Source organism: Paroedura picta, chromosome 5, assembly GCF_049243985.1.
Source record: "Paroedura picta isolate Pp20150507F chromosome 5, Ppicta_v3.0, whole genome shotgun sequence".
Lineage (NCBI taxonomy): Eukaryota > Metazoa > Chordata > Lepidosauria > Squamata > Gekkonidae > Paroedura > Paroedura picta.
This window is the reverse complement of record NC_135373.1, coordinates 56,077,884-56,098,504: the sequence shown is the minus strand read 5'-3', so window position 1 is coordinate 56,098,504 and position 20,621 is coordinate 56,077,884. Positions and strand designations below refer to the sequence as shown.

The window sequence follows — 20,621 nt, the reverse complement described above, 5'->3', positions numbered from 1 at the left end:
ATCCCTTGCTGCAATCACTGTGAGTTGACAGCACTTTGACCACACACTCAGCAACAAATGGGCAATCTGGAGAGCTGAAATAATCTTGGAGGGTAACAGGGTCCCCTGTTAGTACTCTTGCTGCTGCATTTTGAACAACTGCTGTTTCTAGACACTTGCACAACATTTTACAATAGGATAATATGGATTTTATTAAGGTCATGCAGGTCCAGATGTGTTCATTCCAAGATGGCAACAACCAGCTAGATCCCAGAAAACTCTCAATCTGCAAACCTAACTCTTCAGTGAGAAAACTATTTGAATAGACAATGTTTAATGTACTTTTGTACACTACAGGGGCCAGCAAATGGGAAAGCCAGAAAGAGGATGAAAGCTGAACAATTTGCTTATTTGTCCTCACCTGCTTATTCCCACTGGGTGCTTCCTGCTGGTATGCCAGCTTCTGAGTGGCTCTTGGGGGGAAGGGCCCTCCCCCAAGGGCCAATCAGAGGACTAGCACATCATTGGAAGCACCCTTCATATTTTATGTGGTATGATGTTGCAGAGAAAGTTTAACAGAACTTATCCTACTATGCAAGTACAGGAATACAGGAAGTAAGTAACTTGCAAAAGTCCTCTTGATGGGCAGAATCTATTTCCAATCCTTGGCTATTTGCACACAAAAAAAATCTGATTCTTGAGCACTGATGTGACACATGGCCATGATAACATATGACATGAACCAATATGCTTGACTATAACCCACATTTGTATGGGAACATTTTACTTGAGTTCCATGACTGAAAACAAGAGACAAGTGATACCAGCACACTGGAGAAAGTAGCACTCCAAAAAATATCAGATGTTGAACCTATATTGAAAGTCCCTAAGCTCTAATTTGTAGCATGCACCACCAATCTCTACAGGCCACACTCCGCATACTGTGTCACATTTTTATGGTTCAGAGCCAGGTTGGATGAGGCAGAGATTGAGGGATTCACCAAAACAGAAACCATGGGGCACATGTTAGTATTTCCATCCCTACCCTTGTTCCCACTCTCTGCATTCAAACCTTAGCCTGAATCTCAAAGGTATCTCTCATGGGTGGAAATCAAATTGGTAGGTATATACACTGGCAATTTGTCTTAAGGAACCATACCTCCCATTTCTATTGGTTTTGAGCCCACAGTACAGCAGAATGGCATCACCAGTTTAATATGCCATACTACATCCATGTAGCAAACAATGGGAGTTTTCATGTGAAGTTTGCTCTTGTGTTTCTGGAGTGCAGCATCAACAAGTGATGTTAAGAAGAAGCAGAGCAGGATGAACTGGGCAATTCTAAAGTTACATTGCCAAACTTCAGTATGTTTGTATGTAAAGTTTTCCTAGAATTACAACTGACTTCCAGACTAAAGAGATCAGTTCCCTTAGATAACATGGTTGCTTCAAAGGATGACATCACATTCCTGCTGAGCTCCCACCCCTCCACATATCCTGCCCTTCCCAGACACCACCCTGAAATCTCCAGAATGTTCCCAATCCAGAGTTGGCAACTATGAAAAACAGAATTTAACAGAGTCTGGGAATCTTTGAGTGACAAGCTGTTTGTATGGAATTCTGTTGAGAGAGTAGGTTAAGGGATGACAATTGGAAACTGACAGTTGAAGAAGAGACAGCTAAGCACTGACAGTGGACTGGAAAGAAGCCTAAGACATTAAGTGGATCAAGGAGGATCCTCATTCACACCAAAAAAGGGAAACAGATTCTAGTCATAAGAAGTGATCTCTGTCCAGTTAAGAAGGGAAATAGTTTCTACAAAAGAGGAGCGATCCCTGGTCTTACAAAGAAGCATTCTGGAAATTCGGTTGTATGTTCTTGCCTTCTAAACTTTATGTGTTCATGAAACTCAGACGCCTATGCTAAAGAGTATATGCAGACAATGAAAAGAAAATGTCTCTCCTCAAATTATTAAAGACCTTGTTGAATAGCACTTGATGGCAACAAATTGCCTGGCATTTGTGTGAATAAAAAGTTATTTCAAGCTTATTATCTGTTCACCTCATACACTTCTACCTGACCTTTTCTCCTTCAAGTTAAATAAAACAGTTTATTTTTAACTTTCAAAAGCCTCTCGTGCCATTTCAAAAGCAGAATATTAGTAGGTATTTTTGTCTCTTTCCCCAGTTCCCTGGCCTGGGCCAGCATCAGAGTAGCAACAAAGTAGACTGAAGGAAAAAATCCCGCATGTGAAAGAGGGAAGTGGGCAATATCGTCATAGCAGCCCTATTTAAACTAGAACTTAATCTATTAATTCTAATTTTTCTACAGGGAATTTTTTTTACTAGTCTCTCGTTATCATTCCCAAGAAGTGTGCCATTTTCTGAATAGATTAGCTGTGAACTTTTGAACACAAATGCCTGAAATAGCTGCTTTTAGTAACTCTGTGTGCCATGGGAATTTTCCACAGAACAAACAGGGCTTTGTCCCTAAAGCTGATTTAATGTTTTATGCAGTTTGAATGGTAGTGTATATTTCATGCTTTCTAATGAACACTACTCCCTTTCCCCACAGAAATGTTGTAGATGTATGGCTGATTTATTTCCTTAACTTTGGCTGAGAGCTCATGAGCACTCCTAGGTTCTCCAATTTATCCTCTAACCCTCCCTGTCCATAAGACCCACAAGTTACCCAGAATTCTGTCTTCCCCATGGACTAAATTAGCGATCCCCAACCTGTGGGCCGCGGATCACACGTGGTCCGTCGACTAGTTGGAGGTGGGCTGCCATGTTGGAGGTGGGCTGACTAGTTGGAGGTGGGCTGACCACTGGACTAGATCCCAAGTACAATGTCCACTAATGGAGGGCATATCCATCAGCAGAATGGAACTTTCCTGTCTCCCCCTTTCCACTGCAACCCACAGGACTTCCCAAAATCCTGAAGGATAAGGGACTGAATTGGCAGCGTTACAGCAGGGAAAGGAAATCGCTGGAAATGACCCTTTGTGTTGGTGGAAATTGTAGTAGATTTAAAATAAGGAATTTTTAAAACTTAAACAATTATACATGGACAGGTATTATGCACAATAAGGGGATCTAATAAGGGTTGGCCCATTCACTAAACAAACCTAGGTAATTGCCTAGGGTGTCAGAACTGGGGGCACCTAAAGAGTTAGAGGGATTCAGGAAGCCTAGAGGTCCAGGGAATAGAGAAGAGCTGAATCAGCATTCTACCTATATGTGTCTACCATGTCTACTCAGAAGTAAGCACCATTACGTTCAATGGATCATCTCCCTGGAGAACATGCTTAGGATTGCAGGCCTTGGAATGAGCCAGGTGATGTTTTATTATACCTGTGTATGGGTTTTTTTTGGGGGGGGGGGGAGGAATTATATTTCACCTCAGCCCTGGATCTAACCAAGGTTAAGTAAATATTTAATGTTTAGCTTTGGTGAATCATGCCACATTTTTGAAGTATTCTTTTTATGGAAAGATTTAGAATAATATGCAATACCATACATAATGTGAGTCAACAAAAGGTAGACCAAAACCGAGGGAAGAAACCTAGGGCATGTTTCACTTGATTGGGGGAAGAGTATGTTAACCTAAATCAGGATACACATTATTTATTCAACAAGGATGTTTCTGTAAATGCAAAGGTTTATTAGGAGACTATAAAAGGCGACTCTCACCAGTAAGAGTTATGCGACCCTCTCTGGTAACATTCTGGGTTCCCTGTAATTGGACCTCAGGGCTCACGTCAATCTTGCTTCCAGATAAGTGTAGATAAGCCTTAAGAGTAGCAGGTACCTTGACCGTAATGGAACCTGTTATAACATAAAAATGAAAGGATGCATGTTAAACAACCATGGCCTGAGCTACAAAGTCAAACCAGTGGAGACCCAAAAATGAAATTCAGAGGCACATGGGCACATTTATTTATTTACTTACTTAATTTATATCCAACCTTTCTTCCAAATGGAGGACCAAAACTGGCTTACGTTATTCTCCCCTCCTCCATTTTATACTCGTCAAAATTCTGAGGCAGGTGAGGCCCAGAATGTGTGGCTGGCTTTCAGTCATTCAGCAAGCTTCCATGGCAAAATGGGAATTTGAACCTGGGGATCCCCAATCCTAGTCCAACACTCAAGCCATCACACTGATATGGGATTGCAGCTTTTGCTCAAGAATCACCAGAGAGCCACACAGTAATACTCTTAAAAGTTCAAGGGGGAGAAGGCTTTATACCATGTGTACCAAGGCTGCAGGGTTCAACAAACACTTGATTTAGTCAGATAGCGATCCTCCCCCTGTTTTTTTCTTTCCACAGACTTAATGAAACTTTGGATTTAGCTCTGGTACTAGGAAGGAAGGCTAACTTCACTTATCTTTAACCGTTCCTGCGGAGCGGAATAAATAAAGGCTAAGGGCAATGTAGGAGGAGATAGGGCGGGCTCTGTCTGGGATAAAAACTCAGAGGGCCCAATCAGGAGTGTCCATCCAGGGCCAAGCGGCCAATGGGGAGCCGCACAAAGCGCGGTTCCCCATTGGTCGCTTCCCCAAGCCTCGCTTTGCCCTGGCTGGGGAGTCGCTGCACAGACAGAGAACGCTGCCTGCACGGTGAGTCCTCCAGCCGCCTTCTCCTCCCACTAGGGAAAGGAGCAGGGACGCCGCCCGCCCCCGTCCTTCTCCAGCTTCTGCCTGGACGCTGCGAGGGAGCACCTGGGCCCGGCAGAAGCCCGCGCCACAGACACCCCCCCCCGATCTTCCCCCTGCCCACCCCCTCCCCACGTACTAGCGCCCGCTGTATTTCCCTTCACAGCGGGCTTAATTTCTAGTTTATTTATCTTACTTACAGTATTTGCTGGCGTATAAGACTACTTTTTTCCCCTGAAAAACATGCCTCCAAGTGGGGGGGGGGGGTCGTCCTATACGCCGGGTGCACTTCAGTTGAGATAGACATAGCTGCCCACAGTGGCCCATAGTACTGTAATGTAATGTAACAAACTCTGTATTTTGAGTGGAAATGTTGGGGGGTCGTCTTATACGCCCAGTCATCTTATACGCCGGCAAATACGGTATTTATTTGGATTTTTATACCACCTATTCTTTACAGCTCTGGGCAGTTCTGCCACAGGAAACAATGAGAGGAGCAGAACTTCGCAGTGTCACCACTAAGCAAACTTACAATTCACCAGGCTTAGAAGACTATAACTGTGTTTAGTATTTATCCAGTACTAGTATTTTAAAAAGGAACAGAAATTGTGGCCTCAGTTTGAACCATCATGCTTAGTCACCTTCTCCCTCAATGTGGGGCTCCCAACACACCTACTCTAAGACAGACAGCCAACATGGTGTAGTGGCAAGAGCGGTGGACTCTAATCTGGAGAACCGGGGTTGAATCCCCACTACTCCACAGGAAACCAACTGGGTGACCTTGGGCCAGTCACAGTTCTCTAGGAACTCACTCAGCCCCATCTACTCCATAGGGTGTGTGTTGTAGGGAGAGGAAGGGAAGGCGATTACAAACTGCTTTGAGACTCCTTTGGGTAGTAAAAAGTGGGGTATGAAAACCAATTCTTCTTCTTAGGATTGCCATCTTACCCAGAATAGTAGGAGACTTCCAGGTGCCACCTTCTGGCCCCTCCTACTGCATGGAAGAGCACTGAGAAGAAAATGGGATGTGTGTGTGTGTAAAATTAAATGTTATCATGCTATGTCAGGAAGTCCCAGAAACAGCATGGTTTTACTACTGTTGTAACATCACTTCCAGACAAATTCCTCTTCAGAGCTCCCAGGGATCAAGGGGAGAGGCCTGGCAATCCTAGGTTCACTTCATGGATGATACTAGTTACTGAGCCATTTCCAGAACATCTGAAATAACCCCATCAGTTTAATGGTTAGGTTCTCCCTTACAATACAAGATTTTTATGGAGAGTGCCATTTCCTGTGTATGGGAAAAGAAAGTGAAAAAATATTAAAGAACCTGTTGAACGGATTTCTCTTCCCTTACAACACCACATTAACTTATGAAGCATATCTGCTGCATTATTGTACTATGAACAGAGAGCTCACTAAGGTGCCTGATTCCTGGCTTTATTCCAATTTCTCCAACTGTGGCTTGTGCAAACTGCAGCAGCTACATAACGTTGGCCAGGAAGTTCTGTAAAACCTTCTTGCGTTAACGCTTTCCCTGATCTTGCACATTTAGCAAGATGATCTCCACCAGGATGTCTCTCCAGGAGACAAACCACAAACAGATGTGTTAGAAGATCCTGTACGCCTACACTAAATGATACAGACTGAACTCACGTCTAATGCCAAGCTATGGTTTAACACTATATGAGTCATGCATTCTCTTCTCCTGCTCCCTTCTTCCCTCATGTGCTCCAGTTCATTCCCATTCCCAGATATTGCCTATGAAATGGAGAACTCTGGACTGGACCCAAAGTTTCTGCAAATGCAAGGAAATATTCCCCTGAAATTCAGTTCTTTGGGGGAGGGGTTTCTCTCTCACAAGATTAGAATTTCAGGAAGCATCTTGGGCTGCTAAGGGAGGGGGAACGGCAAAATAATGCTCCACAGACTGCAATCCTTGACCCCCTGGAAACATCTAGCCTGGAGCCAAGCCTATGGTTTGCACCTCCCTTCTAAACTAAACCTGGTAACTATGTACAACTCATGGCTTTGGGTTCTAGCTTGTAATGCAAGCATGGCCAGCATAGCTTGCCAGCTTGTATACAATCACTATGATGGAAGCACTATCATACCTTTGTGTGTGAAGAAAAGCTAATGTTAGGATACAACAGGTAGGAAAAAGCAGATGAACTGGGAGAAGGAGAGACAGATGGTGAGTAACAGGTTTTGATATTATGGTTTAACTAGAAATCAAGCCCGCTGTATAAGAGATACAGCGGGCACTAGCGGACAGTGGGTGGATGCGGGAGGCCCCCCCTCCAGCTTGCCCCCCCCTGGAGGGAGGGGAGGAAGGAAGGCAGGCAAGCACAGAGAAAGGTAGAAGGAGGGAGAGGGGGTGGAGAGAGAGAGGGGGGGGGGGAGAAAAGAGAGTAAGCGTGAGATAGAATGGGAGAGAGGCAGAAAAGAAATGGATGGATGGGAGCGAGAAAGGAGATTAAGGAATGGGTGGATGGATGGAGAGAAGGAAGGGAAAAATGAAGGAAGACAGAAAGAGTCAGAAAGCTGAGAGAGAGGAAGGAAGGAAGGAAGGAAGGAAGGAAGGAAGGAAGGAAGGAAGGAAGGAAGGAAGGAAGGAAGGAAGGAAGGAAGGAAGGAAGGAAGGAGCGAGCAAAGTGAAGGGATGGGGCCAGGGGGGTAAGGAGGGGGGGTTAGGGGTCCACTGGGTATGTGAGCAGTGGGTGAGTTATGGGGAGGGCCGCGGGGGAAGAGATAGGTGGTTGGGTGAGTATTTGGGGGGGGGTGAGCGTCGGAGGAGGGCAGGTGCGGGGAAGATATATATAGAGAGAGGGTAAGGAAGGATGGTAGGGAAGCCAAAGGAAAGGGGGGAAGGAGGGTGGGGGGCAGGGAGGTGAAGGGCCTGCTGGGCGGGCCGAGTTGTGAGGGGGTGCGAGGTGGTGGAAGGAAAGGAAGCCCCCGAGGTCGTATAGCTGGGCGGGGGATCGTTGAGGAGGCAGACAGGCGCAGAAGGGTTCCCCGGGCCCAGGAATCACAGTCGCCATGTCAGCAACGCACGCGGCGTGGTCCACGGGAGGGTGGGGGATCATGGTGGAGGGGGAGACCTACCTTGTAGGTGGGCAGCCGCGTAATGGCGGCAGGTGCCCGAAAGTAGCCGAGTTGGGGGGCGGGGCGGGAGGTGCTGAGCGCTTCCCGACTCATCAGTCTGTGGGCAAGGGGCCAATGGGCCCCCCTGCCCATCACAGACACGGCCCACCCCTACCCCCCTTAGCCTTTTATTTATACCGCTCTCACGGAGCGGTTACAGATTAGATCCCTTGTGATTGACAGGGAGCTGTTTTAGACAAAGTGGAAGTAGCTGAGGGGAATCTGTTATCCCACTGAAGCCATATTGGATGCCCCAGAGAATGGGCATAAGCAGGAAGATCACCCTGGAGGTCTGACCTGGATTGGGGGAACATCTGTAACCAGACCATAAGCAGAGTTCATACAAGTGATTCAATGTGGTCAGATGAATAGGATGTCCCATGCTGCTCAGCAAAACACAATGCTTCTACATGGATCTAGGAGTTAAGTTCAGCAAGCGCTGCAAAATGGTAAATAAAATACATTTTAATGTCACTGAACTCCATGGATAATTTATCACCTGTTGTCGACACAAAATTCTTTTAGTTCACAGGTTCTATTTAAAGGATTCTTACTCACTAACCATTCTGAGACTTCAAGTTCACTTCCCCTTCTTGACAAATTGTATAAACATCAATCTTCCCTTGGTATGTGGAAGCTTTTAGGAATCCTTCGGAAGAATCTGAAAAACACCAACAGAAATTAAAATATTTAGATTTGAACAGATTGAGACTAATTAAATGGAATGTTTCATGGGGCTCCTTTTAACAGGTTCTGAACAAGGCACTGTGCCATGAAGGTTTCCAAAATGCTTTTTTCCTGAAAAAGACTCACCAGAAACCTTAGATCTGGTAATGTAGAAGAGGACATGATGTTCTCATTGTATTTACATTTTACTGGAGAACTTGAGATTCATTTAGATACAGTGAGCATGTGTATATGTTTCAGAAAGTAATGGAGCTTTTTTCTATTCTGTGATAATCATTTTTTCCAGACATTCTCATTTTTTCTCTAGGAAAGCAGAAGAAGGAGCCACCAAAACCAAAATGATATGGTGTTTCTACACAGAGTACGTTTTCAAAAAAACACAGTGGAAGCAGACACAGAACTGTTCTCCCTGTTTCTTCAGCCACCAAAAATACTGCAATGGCCTCCCTAAAGTCCCATGGAATAACAAATTTTCACACAAAAATCATGCTTTTAAGGAACAAATCTGAATTTCGTCCCTGTTTGCCATGCAGTATGAGAATCCCAATGAGGAAGCTCTGGATTAAAATCTAATCTCTCCTCCATTCCATTGCAAGTGATGATGAATCAACTCCACCTACTATCTGCCTCTCCTCCTGCCCTCCCCTCTCTATATATATTTTTAATTTTAAGCATGATTGCTTTACAATGCAAATTTGCAGCAACAATAGTGCCTACTTTCTGGCGACTCTTCAGCCAACAGCAAGGGCTCGGCACCCCCTGCCCCACCTCCCCGAACTCCCCCTCCAGAATCTATATGCATTTTTTAATTTAAGGTACAATGGGATACTTGTAACTTTCATGCAGAAAAGCAATTTTGTCATGGCAGCCATTCTTCAGGCATGTGTAGTGATTGAGCATACAACAACACAAGAACCCTCCCCCTCCTTCTTGGGTGATTCGAGTGTCATGAAAATTGAGGGATGGGGGTGCATTTTGTAAAATTAAAATTATTACATTAAGGTGCGAGTGTGTTATTGTGCATTCTCAGATTGCCTACTCTCCCAATGAAAATGTAGAACACATGCTGTGATTGGAGCCCTGAGTGGTGATAGGAGAAAACCACAGATGCAGAATGCCAGGTTCAAATTTGCAGTCTACATTTAGAATCTGATGCAGTGAAAACACATGGGCAAATCATAACTGCAGAAACAACCTGATAGACTTTCAAATGTATTATATGAAAACTGAACTCCAGCAGGACTATGATCTACAGGTAGTGGTCTCAATGCAGAGTCTGAGACCACCTCTGCCTGTTTAAAGAAGGCACCCACTTAAAAACTGGATTTAAAGCTTTTAAATGAATAACCAAAGGCTGGTAGCTTTGCACTAAGATTTTGCATAAAAAGAAAAATGGAATCCCTTCCTTTCTGGTCCTCTAGTTAGGGACTGATGTAGTTTACCATGCCTTGCAATCAGAGACATCCAGCTGGGCTTCTGTCTAGTGGCTGAGGGAGAGTGTAGGCCAAACTATATGACATGTTTACCTACATGTCAGGTCAGTGTTCCTCCAATTCAACATCACTGGGAGAGAGAAGGTATCAACTTTCCCTCCCAAATCATGGGGTAATGGGAGAAGGGTTTCAACCTTCCACATACACACACCATTTTTCCAACTTAAAACCATCAATGATGGTTTGTACCAATGGAGGCTGTATATATGTAGCCCAAGCATAGCTCCAAATGGAGAAAACAGCACATCATTGGAATCATTTTGGGTTTGGAAATGGAGCACGGGGAAGGCTGAAACCCTTCTCCCCTCTGTGTTGTTGTGGTAATCTAAACTGCGTCTCCCATCTGCTTGGAAAACAAGTTTATGTGTTCTTGACATCTGACTGTTCATCTGTTTTTGGCATCAGATAAGCTATGGGCTTTACTGCATTTGTTTGTGGATTCTGCCCCATACTGGTTTGATTAATCAACTGATTTCTGCATGCATTTTTATGCTTTAGCTTTCACTTCATATAAAAAAAAATCCCAAGGGTATTTTTGGCTTTTTTCATGTCATTTTTACCTTGTTTTTCTGGAAGTTGATTTTGAGCCAACTTTAACCTTGTGCATAACTTTTCTTTGTCCCATCCATCTCTTTCCCACTTGGACTGTCATTAAGCCACTTTCTGTTCCCCACCACCCTGAACATGAGCGATTTCAGGTTTTTTAATGGTGCTAAAATACCAATATATCGATGTTGTATTGTAAAGATGGTTTAAGCCAGTGGACCCCAACCCCCGGTCTGGAGACCGGTGCCGGTCTGCGGATCAGTTGGTACCGGTCCGCAACTCCTCCTCATCCTCCTTCCTGGCTGCTGCCTCGGGGGCTGCCCTGCCACTCTACCACCGGCTTACCTTTGGTGCTCTCTGTTGGCCGCCATGGCTGGGGCTCCCCCTTGGCATGGCACTGCGCAGCTGCTGCTGGCAGAGCCCCCCAGCGGTGATATTGTTACCCGCCATGAGCCGCAAGGGAGTGGCGGGATATAAATCTAATAATAATAATAATAATAATAATAATAATAATAATAATAATAATAATGGCGGGAAAGCAAGTGGAGCAGAGGCTCAGGTGGCGGCGACATCCCTCTGCAAAAAGACTACCCCCCCCCCCCCGTCCGGGCCTCAGTAAAATTGTCAAGCGTTGACCAGTCCCCGGTGATAAAAAGGTTGGGGACCACTGGTTTAAGCAGTTTTTTCTGAATTCCCAACTGTTGTTCTTTAAAACAAAGTACATGGCAGTATAAGGAAAGAGGCTAATTTCATGAGGCAAAGAGCTAGAAACTTCTTTAAAAAGTTGATAATTTAGAAAACCTGCTTAAAATATCACTACTATAGCAATATATTGATATTTTAGGATAATTTAAAGTGTGGGGGCTCTGATGCCCCCAATAACAACACCAGTGACAACAGCCACAGGCTTTTTCTTATGTCCTCTCCCTGAAAATGTGACCAAAGCTTCCATCCTAATTGCATTAAAGAGGGGCTGCAACATGGACCTATTCAGGACACATCTAACATTAACCTGATAGTGGTTACTGTAAATGAGACAGGAAGATTTTAGATTCAACAGTTTGTATGGCGAGCCTGACTGATTCTTTAAAGCGAATGAAATAAAAAAGAATTACTCTTAAACAAAATAAACAGATGGTTATGATAAATGGGAATGATCCTTTAGAGATTTCAACAATCTTGGGTTGGGCTAGCATAGACAATACAGTGGAAGAAACTATTTTGATAGTTTTGCTCCCATTGATGAAAGACAGCTGTCTAGGGATGAGGGGAGCAGACAAGGATACCAGTTTGGACCAGCTTTGTATCTTACAAGAAAGAATAAAGAAAGACTATCTTACAAGTTGAATAACTCACAGAGGTTGTTTATACCACAACCAGTTATATTTGTGAATACCCAAATGGCCCCTTGGATGTTTAGGAGCCTGTGTTCAGAAGATAAGGAGCATGCTAAAAGCAGGGGAAGGGGAGCACGTGCACATAAGAACCCCCCCCCCCCCAAAAAAAAAACCTTTTCAGATTTGGCCAAATCTGACAACATGATGGATCATTCATGAGATTTGAATTTGTCCCAAAATGGCTCAGGCTAAATTTGTGTGTGCATGCCTACTTGGGAATCCAAGAACGCTCATGTAGCACCTTCATCTTATAGCACTAGGTTTCTTAGCATGATCCAGAAAACATTTGGCAAGAGGAGAGAGATTTTAGTTTATGTGGTACTTTTGTTTTTTGCATAGCCTTGTTGATTTGATCCAGATTGGCTGATTGTGGGGGAGAGAAATTGCGGGGGGGGGGGGAATACTGCCAGCAGCTGGACTTATTGAATCGTATTGTAAAATCATGAACACATTAATTTCAAGGTTCTAAGAAGAGGAAGGCAGCTTCTCCTCTCAAACAATACCTGAAATTCATAAGATCGCGAGTTTTTCTCCTGAGATTTCTATTTGCATGACCCATAAGTGCAGTTCATGCCAAAACATTTTTAGGGGTGATGGACAAAAGAGTCTAATAGTTCATGGAAAGAAGCAAGTTCATTCAAGGCTACGGGGGGGGGGGGGAGGAAGGAGGAAGCATGGCCCAATCCTCCAAATTCATCCTGGGGACTCACTGAGATGGGCAAGTTACACGGGTGTCTTTTCATATGACAGTTTGGTATATGGTGTAAGTTTGGGAACCTCCATGTGGAGCCCCTGGAGTTCTTCCAGAATTAATACTGGCCTCCAGACCACAAAGACAAGCTCCCCCAGAGGTGACCAAACTGTGGCCCTCCAGATATCCATGGAATACAGTTACCATGAGTCCTTGCTACCTGGCCAGGCTGGTAGGGGCTCATGGTAATTATAGTCCATGGACATTTAGCGAACCAGTTTGGTCACCCCGGAAGGCAATTTTGGAGGCTCTGTAATATCACATTCCTGCATGGATCTTTCCCCTTTTCAAATTCCAGCCTCCCTAAGCATTGCCCCAAAATCCTCAGGGATTTCTCAAGCCAGAGTTGGCAAATCAAGAGAAGGGGGAGGGGGAGACTTTGTATGGGGACCCATAGGAGCTTTCAGCAGCTTTCAATTCAGCCCACTGTTTCACATAATCCAGGATTTCACAACAAAAGTATTTGCATTCAGATTTTTCCTTTCCCTTTCAACTGGTCTTTTTACAAACGCCTGATCTGCCTTTTGATCTTGGGAAAATTTAATAGCATTTGGGGACTTGGGGTAGAGAGCACAGTTTAAAGCAAAAGGGAAACTGCCTGTTTTGCTGAGCAAGCACCTCTGAATCACCTTGCCTTTTGCCTGACAAATACCATTTCCCCAGACTCAATGTCTGGGAAACAGATGCATGTATGGAACAATACAAAATGCAGCCATGAAGTCAGCCCAGGCTGAAATTCCACACAACCATTTACATTTGGTATCTCAGCAGGAAGCACAACTATTTAGCAATCAATTATCAATGTTCCAATGTAGAATTTCTACCATCAAAGCATTTGCAATAAACTGTTTTGCTTTAAGACAGAATGCTTCCAGAAAAAAAATAAAGCCTCTTAGCTCCTAGAAAACACAAATGACATTCCTACTTGAAGTAAATATAAACTGAATTTTATTTAGGCAGAAAATCTAGTTACTCCAATAGCTGATTTGAGTGATGATGGTACAATTAGATAGAACTGCCCACCCTTAGCAAATGCCTATGTCATCTCCTTTTCTCAGACACCTATATACAGGGATGCACCCAGAAATGGGAGAACATGGTGGTGTATTCCCCATGAAAACAAAAGAAAGTTCTGCCCTTTAGTCAACATCAGCATCCAGCTTTTTCGTAACAAGGTCAGCCCTCAAGATAGTCCACCATCAACCGAGCACAATTACACCACTCTAATTCCACTGACCAAATCTACAAATCTTCACTGAAAGTCTGGTCTTATCTAAACAATCAACATCACAGTCAACAAGATGAACTCAAAGCTGACACTTGACTCCCACATAAAAAGTGTAAACCCAAGGCTCACATACTGCTTCTCCCTGATCAGCTCCAACTTCCAATGAACACTCCTGGCTGTACAATGCAGCTGCAAGGCCCTGGAAACATGAGCACATAAAGCTGCCTTCTACTGAGCCATCTTGGTCCCTCTACGTCAGGGGTAGTCAAACTGCGGCCCTCCAGATGTCAATGGACTATAATTCACAGGAGCCCTTGCCAGCATTTGCTGGCGAATGCTGGCAAGGGCTCCTGGGAATTGTAGTCCATGGACATCTGGAGGGCCACAGTTTGACTACCCCTGCTCTAGGTCAATATTGCTCACTTTGGCAATATCAAGTGGATGTTTTACTTATAGATATTATACAAGTGGAAGACTTGAACAAGCTCACAGGGGGGGCACTGGGTGCCCTTTCCCCCCTCTATTTCCTTTGCTGAGAGCCACCATAGTCCCTCCTGTCTTCCTGCTCTCCCTCTACTCGCCACCAAATATAGCTTTATCTAATCCCCCCCCAACCCCAATCTTCAGCTTTTCAAACTTTCCTCCCCCTGGCAGCCTCTATCTATACAAATGGGCCACAGTTTCCCCAATGTTAGCTGTTAGGCCAAGGCCAGGTACACTTGCAGGACATCTCACTTTCCCTTACATCTCCCACCCTCAGATCCCATTACCTGCCACCGCTTGGAGTAGCAACAGGAATTTTTTTTTAATGCAGCCTGGTCTACTTACATGAAGTTCTTACTATAAGTGACCAAAGGTAGCTCTAGGAATCATCAGAGTTTGTTCTGTAAGACTTCCTAGCAAGTACTCAGAGCTGCATTAAAAATATATATATCTCCTGAGATGCCCTCTCTCATCCAGATTCTCTTCAATCTTGCCTGTCAAGGGAAGAGGAATGCATCGGGAGAGGAAGATAATGGAGGTGAATCACTGGCTGCGTAGTTGGTGCCGGCAGGAGAGATTTGGTTTCTGGGACCATGGGATAGGCTTTCTTGAGGAAGGCCTACTAGCACCTGATGGACTGCACTTATCGAAACTGGGGAAGAATGTGTTTGGCAGGAACCTGGGGAGATTCATCAGGAGAGCTTTAAACTAAAGCCACTAGGGGAAGGAGACGATCAACATAGGGAGTGTATGGAAGGAAAACGATCGGAGGCAGCCCAACCGGCAAGGCCAGCTCATAGGGAACCAAAAGTAAAAGGATTCAGTTGTCTTTATACTAATGCCCGAAGCATGGGCAATAAAAAGGAAGAGCTGGAACTTCTCATGCTGATGGAAAGGTATGATCTAGAAGGCATCACAGAAACTTGGTGGAATGATTCTCATGACTGGAATGTAATGGTGGATGGATATGAACTGTTCAGAAAAAACAGAATAGATCGAAGAGGTGGAGGAGTGGCACTATATGTGAGGAAAGGGCTTACCTGTCAGGAAATGCTACTGAAGGAGAGCATATCTGCAGTGGAAAGCATCTGGGTGAAAATAAGCGAGGGGAAAACAAACAGTGTGGTGGTTGGTGTCTGCTACCGACCGCCTGACCAACGAGAGGATGTGGATGCTGCACTTTGTGAGCAGCTTGAGAAAATATCCAAACGGCAGGACCTTGTCATCATGGGTGACTTCAATTTCCCAGATGTGTGCTGGGAAACTAACTCTGCGAAGCGTCCTCAGTCATGCAAGTTTCTGACCTGCCTGGCTGACAATTTCATTTATCAAATGGTAGATGAACCCACAAGAGGTTCAGCCATACTGGACTTAATACTGACCAACAGGCAAGAGTTGGTGGATGAGGTGAAGGAGGTGGGGACCCTAGGGGGAAGTGACCATGTCCTCATAGAATTCCTTTTGAGATGGGGAGCCAAGGAACCTTGTAGCCAGACGTGGATGTTGGATTTTCGTAGGGCAAACTTTAATAAACTCAGAGACATGATGAGTGTCATACCATGGACGACAATGCTGGAAGGGAAGGGAGCATGTGAAGGGTGGGCGCTACTCAAACAAGAGCTATTGCATGCTCAATCAATGACTATTCCAGAAATACGAAAACACTGCAGGAGCTCTAAGAAGCCTATTTGGATAAACAGAGAACTTCAAGAGGAACTAAGAAAGAAAAGGAAAATGTTCAGGAAATGGAAGGAAGGACAGAGCTCTAAAGAAGAGTACCTACAGGTTACTAGGCACTGTAGATCAATCATCAGAAAGGCCAGGGAAGCCCATTGTAACAAGAAAAGATTTTTCAGTTATGTGAGGAGCAAACGTAAAGTCAAGGAGGCAATAGGCCCACTGTTGGGTGCAGATGGACAAACTCTAACGAAAGATGCAGAGAAAGCAGAAAGGCTTAGTGCCTATTTTACATCAGTTTTTTCCCACAGGTCAAAGTGTTTAGGCACATCTAGAGATGGCTGTAGCCAAAGAATAGTGTCTGGGTGGCAGGTTAACATGGATAGAGAGGTTGTCGAGAGGCATTTAGCTGCACTGGATGAGTTCAAATCCCCTGGTCCAGATGAAATGCACCCGAGATTACTCAAAGAACTTTCCAGAGAACTTGCACAGCCCTTGTCCATCATCTTCGGAACCTCTTTAAGGACTGGAGATGTCCCGGAGGACTGGAAAAGAGCAAACGTTATTCCGATCTTCAAAAAAGGGAGGAAGGATGACCCAGGAAACTACAGACCAGTGAGTCTGACCTCTGTTGTGGGGAAGATAATGGAGCAGATATTAAAGGGAGTGATCTGCAAACATCTGGAGGACAATTTGGTGATCCAAGGAAGTCAGCATGGATTTGTCTCCAACAGGTCCTGCCAGACCAACCTAGTTTCTTTTTTTGACCAAGTAACAGGTTTGCTGGATCGGGGAAATTCGGTTGATGTCATTTACTTGGATTTTAGTAAAGCTTTTGACAAGGTTCCCCATGATGTTCTGATGGATAAGTTGAAGGACTGCAATCTGGATTTTCAGATAGTTAGGTGGATAGGGAATTGGTTAGAGAACCGCACTCAAAGAGTTGTTGTCAATGGTGTTTCATCAGACTGGAGAGAGGTGAGTAGCGGGGTACCTCAGGGCTTGGTGCTCGGCCCGGTACTTTTTAACATATTTATTAATGATCTAGATGAGGGGGTGGAGGGACTACTCATCAAGTTTGCAGATGACACCAAATTGGGAGGACTGGCAAATACTACGGAAGATAGAGACAGAGTTCAACGAGATCTGAACACAATGGAAAAATGGGCAAATGAGAACAAGATGCAATTTAATAAAGATAAGTGTAAAGTTCTGCATCTGGGTCAGAAAAATGAAAAGCATGCCTACTGGATTGGGGATACGCTTCTAGGTAACACTGTGTGTGAACGAGACCTTGGGGTACTTGTGGATTGTAAACTAAACATGAGCAGGCAGTGTGATGCAGCGGTAAAAAAGGCAAATGCCATTTTGGGCTGTATCAACAGAGGCATCACATCAAAATCACAAGATGTCATAGTCCCATTGTATACGGCACTGGTCAGACCACACCTGGAGTACTGTGTGCAGTTCTGGAGGCCTCACTTCAAGAAGGACGTCGATAAAATTGAAAGGGTACAGAGGAGAGCGACGAAGATGATCTGGGGCCAAGGGACCAAGCCCTATGAAGATAGGTTGAGGGACTTGGGAATGTTCAGCCTGGAGAAAAGGAGGTTGAGAGGTGACATGATAGCCCTCTTTAAGTATTTGAAAGGTTGTCACTTGGAGGAGGGCAGAATGCTGTTTCCATTGGCTGCAGAGGAGAGGACACGCAGTAATGGGTTTAAACTTCAAGTACAACGATATTGGCTAGATATCAGGAAAAAGTTTTTCAGTCAGAGTAGTTCAGCAGTGGAATAGGCTGCCTAAGGAGGTGGTGAGCTCCCCCTCACTGGCAGTCTTCAAGCAAAGGTTGGATACACACTTTTCTTGGATGCTTTAGGATGCTTAGGGCTAATCCTGCGTTGAGCAGGGGGTTGGACTAGATGGCCTGTATGGCCCCTTCCAACTCTATGATTCTATGATTCTATGATTCTATCCCTCTCTTTTCCTCCTCCTGCCAATCTTTCCCTGCCTCTTTCGCTCCTTCCCACCTATCAGCCTGCCATTTTCAACCCCAATGAGCCCTCCCAGAAAGGTCAAAACAGCCCTGAAAAGTGCCCTTTCCTTTGCATTTTACTCATGAAAACCAAGGCTGGGAACAATGTTGACACTGCCATGGCTCCTGCAGAGGTACAGAACAATACAAACTATATAATTAAGGGTGCAAATATTTTAGAAAGAAGACTCACTGCTAGGCTGGTTTCCCCTCACCTTTACAGGGCTTTAGATATACACCTTTGCAAATTAAATGCTAAGAGGTCCTCTGTTGTGTCCCTCCATCACGCCGAATATACTGTCTTCTTGAAAGTTTATTGGACACACATACACATCCAGATTTTAATCAGGCTACACCATTACAGATATTTTCTCACAATTGTTTGAATCACTGCTATAGCTATAAAAGGTTAGCATTCAAAGTAGCTAACAAAAGTTTGGTGTATCTTATATTTTAAAAGATTCATTTTGGACTAAACTTCCTGAAAACAGCCTATATGGCTTATTGGTGCGGAGACTGATATTTGGTTCTTTTGTTCCTTAAAACCAAAATTGCAGGCTATGATGCAGGACATGCATGTCATCAAGAATAGGAAAGTATTATCCATCAGTCTTGATAACTGAGTTGAATGGAAAATATTGCCTGCATGAGCTTAAACAATCTGGACACAATTATCGTTGAGCATCCTATTCTACATCAGATGTCTGGAATGCACATTACACGAGAGTCATTTCTAACTTTTGCATCCAAGTGGTTCAGTGCTTTCACTTCCCACTAAAAGCACCCGTATATATTTCATGGCGTATCATTTTACATTCAGAAAGCACTGATTAGCAACTTCTTTTGGTTGCTACATCTTGAAATAAAGGGGTATCATTTAGTAGGTCTTATTGCCTCTCAGGAGGAAAAGAGGCAGACCCAACAGGACATGGTTTCGTACATTGGGTTGGGTGCCAATCTGCTTCCATGTTCAATTCAAGGTGCTGGTGTTAAAATTTAAATCCCTTCATGACTTGGGACCTTCATAGCTGCAAGACCATCTCCACTCACATATGTCCACAATTACTGGTAGTTTCCTTATGCAGTTCAACAAGAATGAACACTGGTCAGGAAGATGGCTTCTCTGTGGTAGTACTTGTGCTATTCAGTGGGTTTCCTGAGAACATGAGGACTGCCCCAGCCCTTGACAGCTTTCAAAGGCTCTGCAAAGCAGAATTCTTTCATCATGATGTTGGTTGGCCATAAGCAAACATGAGCTTGGCCACGAGCAAACATTGTGGCTTGCTTCCCTTTATTTGTACTTTCTGCCAGTCAGCATATGATGCTTTGAGCCACACTGATCAAAAGAAAAGTAAAATATAAATATTTATATTTATAAATAGCTCTTACAGGGCTCATTCTATACAGTCCTGAACCCATGCCTGTCATCTTCCCAAAAAGCACTTTCCTGGGAACATCTTTTAGGGGCTCCGTAACTCAAAATACTCAAGTACAATCTGCATGTAACTTGTAGCGCATGTAGGGGGACATTCTGGGGAGGTCTGCCACATTTGATGCCTCTAGCTGTGTTTTCTGGTTTAAAAAATTAAATATCAACTCACCTACTGTGATATTTCCTGTTTTAGTCTGAAGAGTGGTAGTACCTGCAAAGAAAGAAAAACAGCAATCTGCACCAGAGTATGAGAATGTTATTTAGCCTAGTACATTATGATGAATTAGCAGGATGCTAGTTAAGATCAGGACTATCTAGTAATCTGCTTAGAATGCACTGTCATGTATACCAAGCAGAAATTAATGTCAACTATGGATTAATATTCATTAATCAGGTTATAGAAATTAAACAGTATAAAGTTTCAAGGTTATACGCATTAAGTGAGCAGGAACTAATCCCTATATTACTTTAATTTTTATTGTATCCTCACCTGGCTTAAGATCTGTGATACAAGAATGATCACCGCCTAGTATCACAAAAATATATCCTTTCACTTCTGATGGAATATCATTTTCCAGCCTGAATATGTTGTGTTATGTCAGTATTTTCTCCTATTTTTTATCCTTTCATTGATCTTATATGGAACACCATTTTGTGTAACAATCTATCTGAAGAAAAACAAGCAAATGTTCTGGCCCCTTAAAAACCAGCTAAATTTTATTTCACCACAAGCTTTCTGCGAGTCATACTATATGTTAAATTTTCTGATGAGTTGAGTTGGAGTTCCCTGAACCAAACTCACTTCCCCTACAGTCATATAGCAGCTGTTGGGAAAGGCATTTTTAAGACCCCAAAAGTTGAATGTTGAACAGAACTTAGATGTTTGTGCAGAGCGCCTCTTGTTTGCATAAATTTGGAAATGCAGGGTTCTCAGCTCCAAAATAATGTGAATAATTCTTTGTTGACCACTGAGGAAAAAGCAAGACCACCTTCTTCTCTCACACTGCAATTCTGAGAAGAACTGGTCTCTTCGTGGGGATTTTAAAAAATAATGGCTCTTCTTGCAGCTGCTGTGCAATTGTAGAAAAAATTAATTTATCTGGGGATTCCCAA

General features: G+C 43.9%; 1 protein-coding gene across 1 annotated transcript in view; it reads right to left on the bottom strand.

The window, feature by feature from the left end:
• FAM185A (family with sequence similarity 185 member A) overlaps positions 1 to 20,621 on the bottom strand; it is a 43,704-nt gene that overhangs the window by 5,375 nt on the left and 17,708 nt on the right. Inside the window, exons 5-7 of the mRNA XM_077338086.1 lie at positions 19,678 to 19,719; positions 8,342 to 8,440; positions 3,672 to 3,806 (exon numbers count right to left, since the gene is read on the bottom strand). Coding sequence (XP_077194201.1) covers positions 3,672 to 3,806; positions 8,342 to 8,440; positions 19,678 to 19,719 — 276 coding nt within the window. The remainder of the gene's footprint in view (positions 1 to 3,671; positions 3,807 to 8,341; positions 8,441 to 19,677; positions 19,720 to 20,621) is intronic.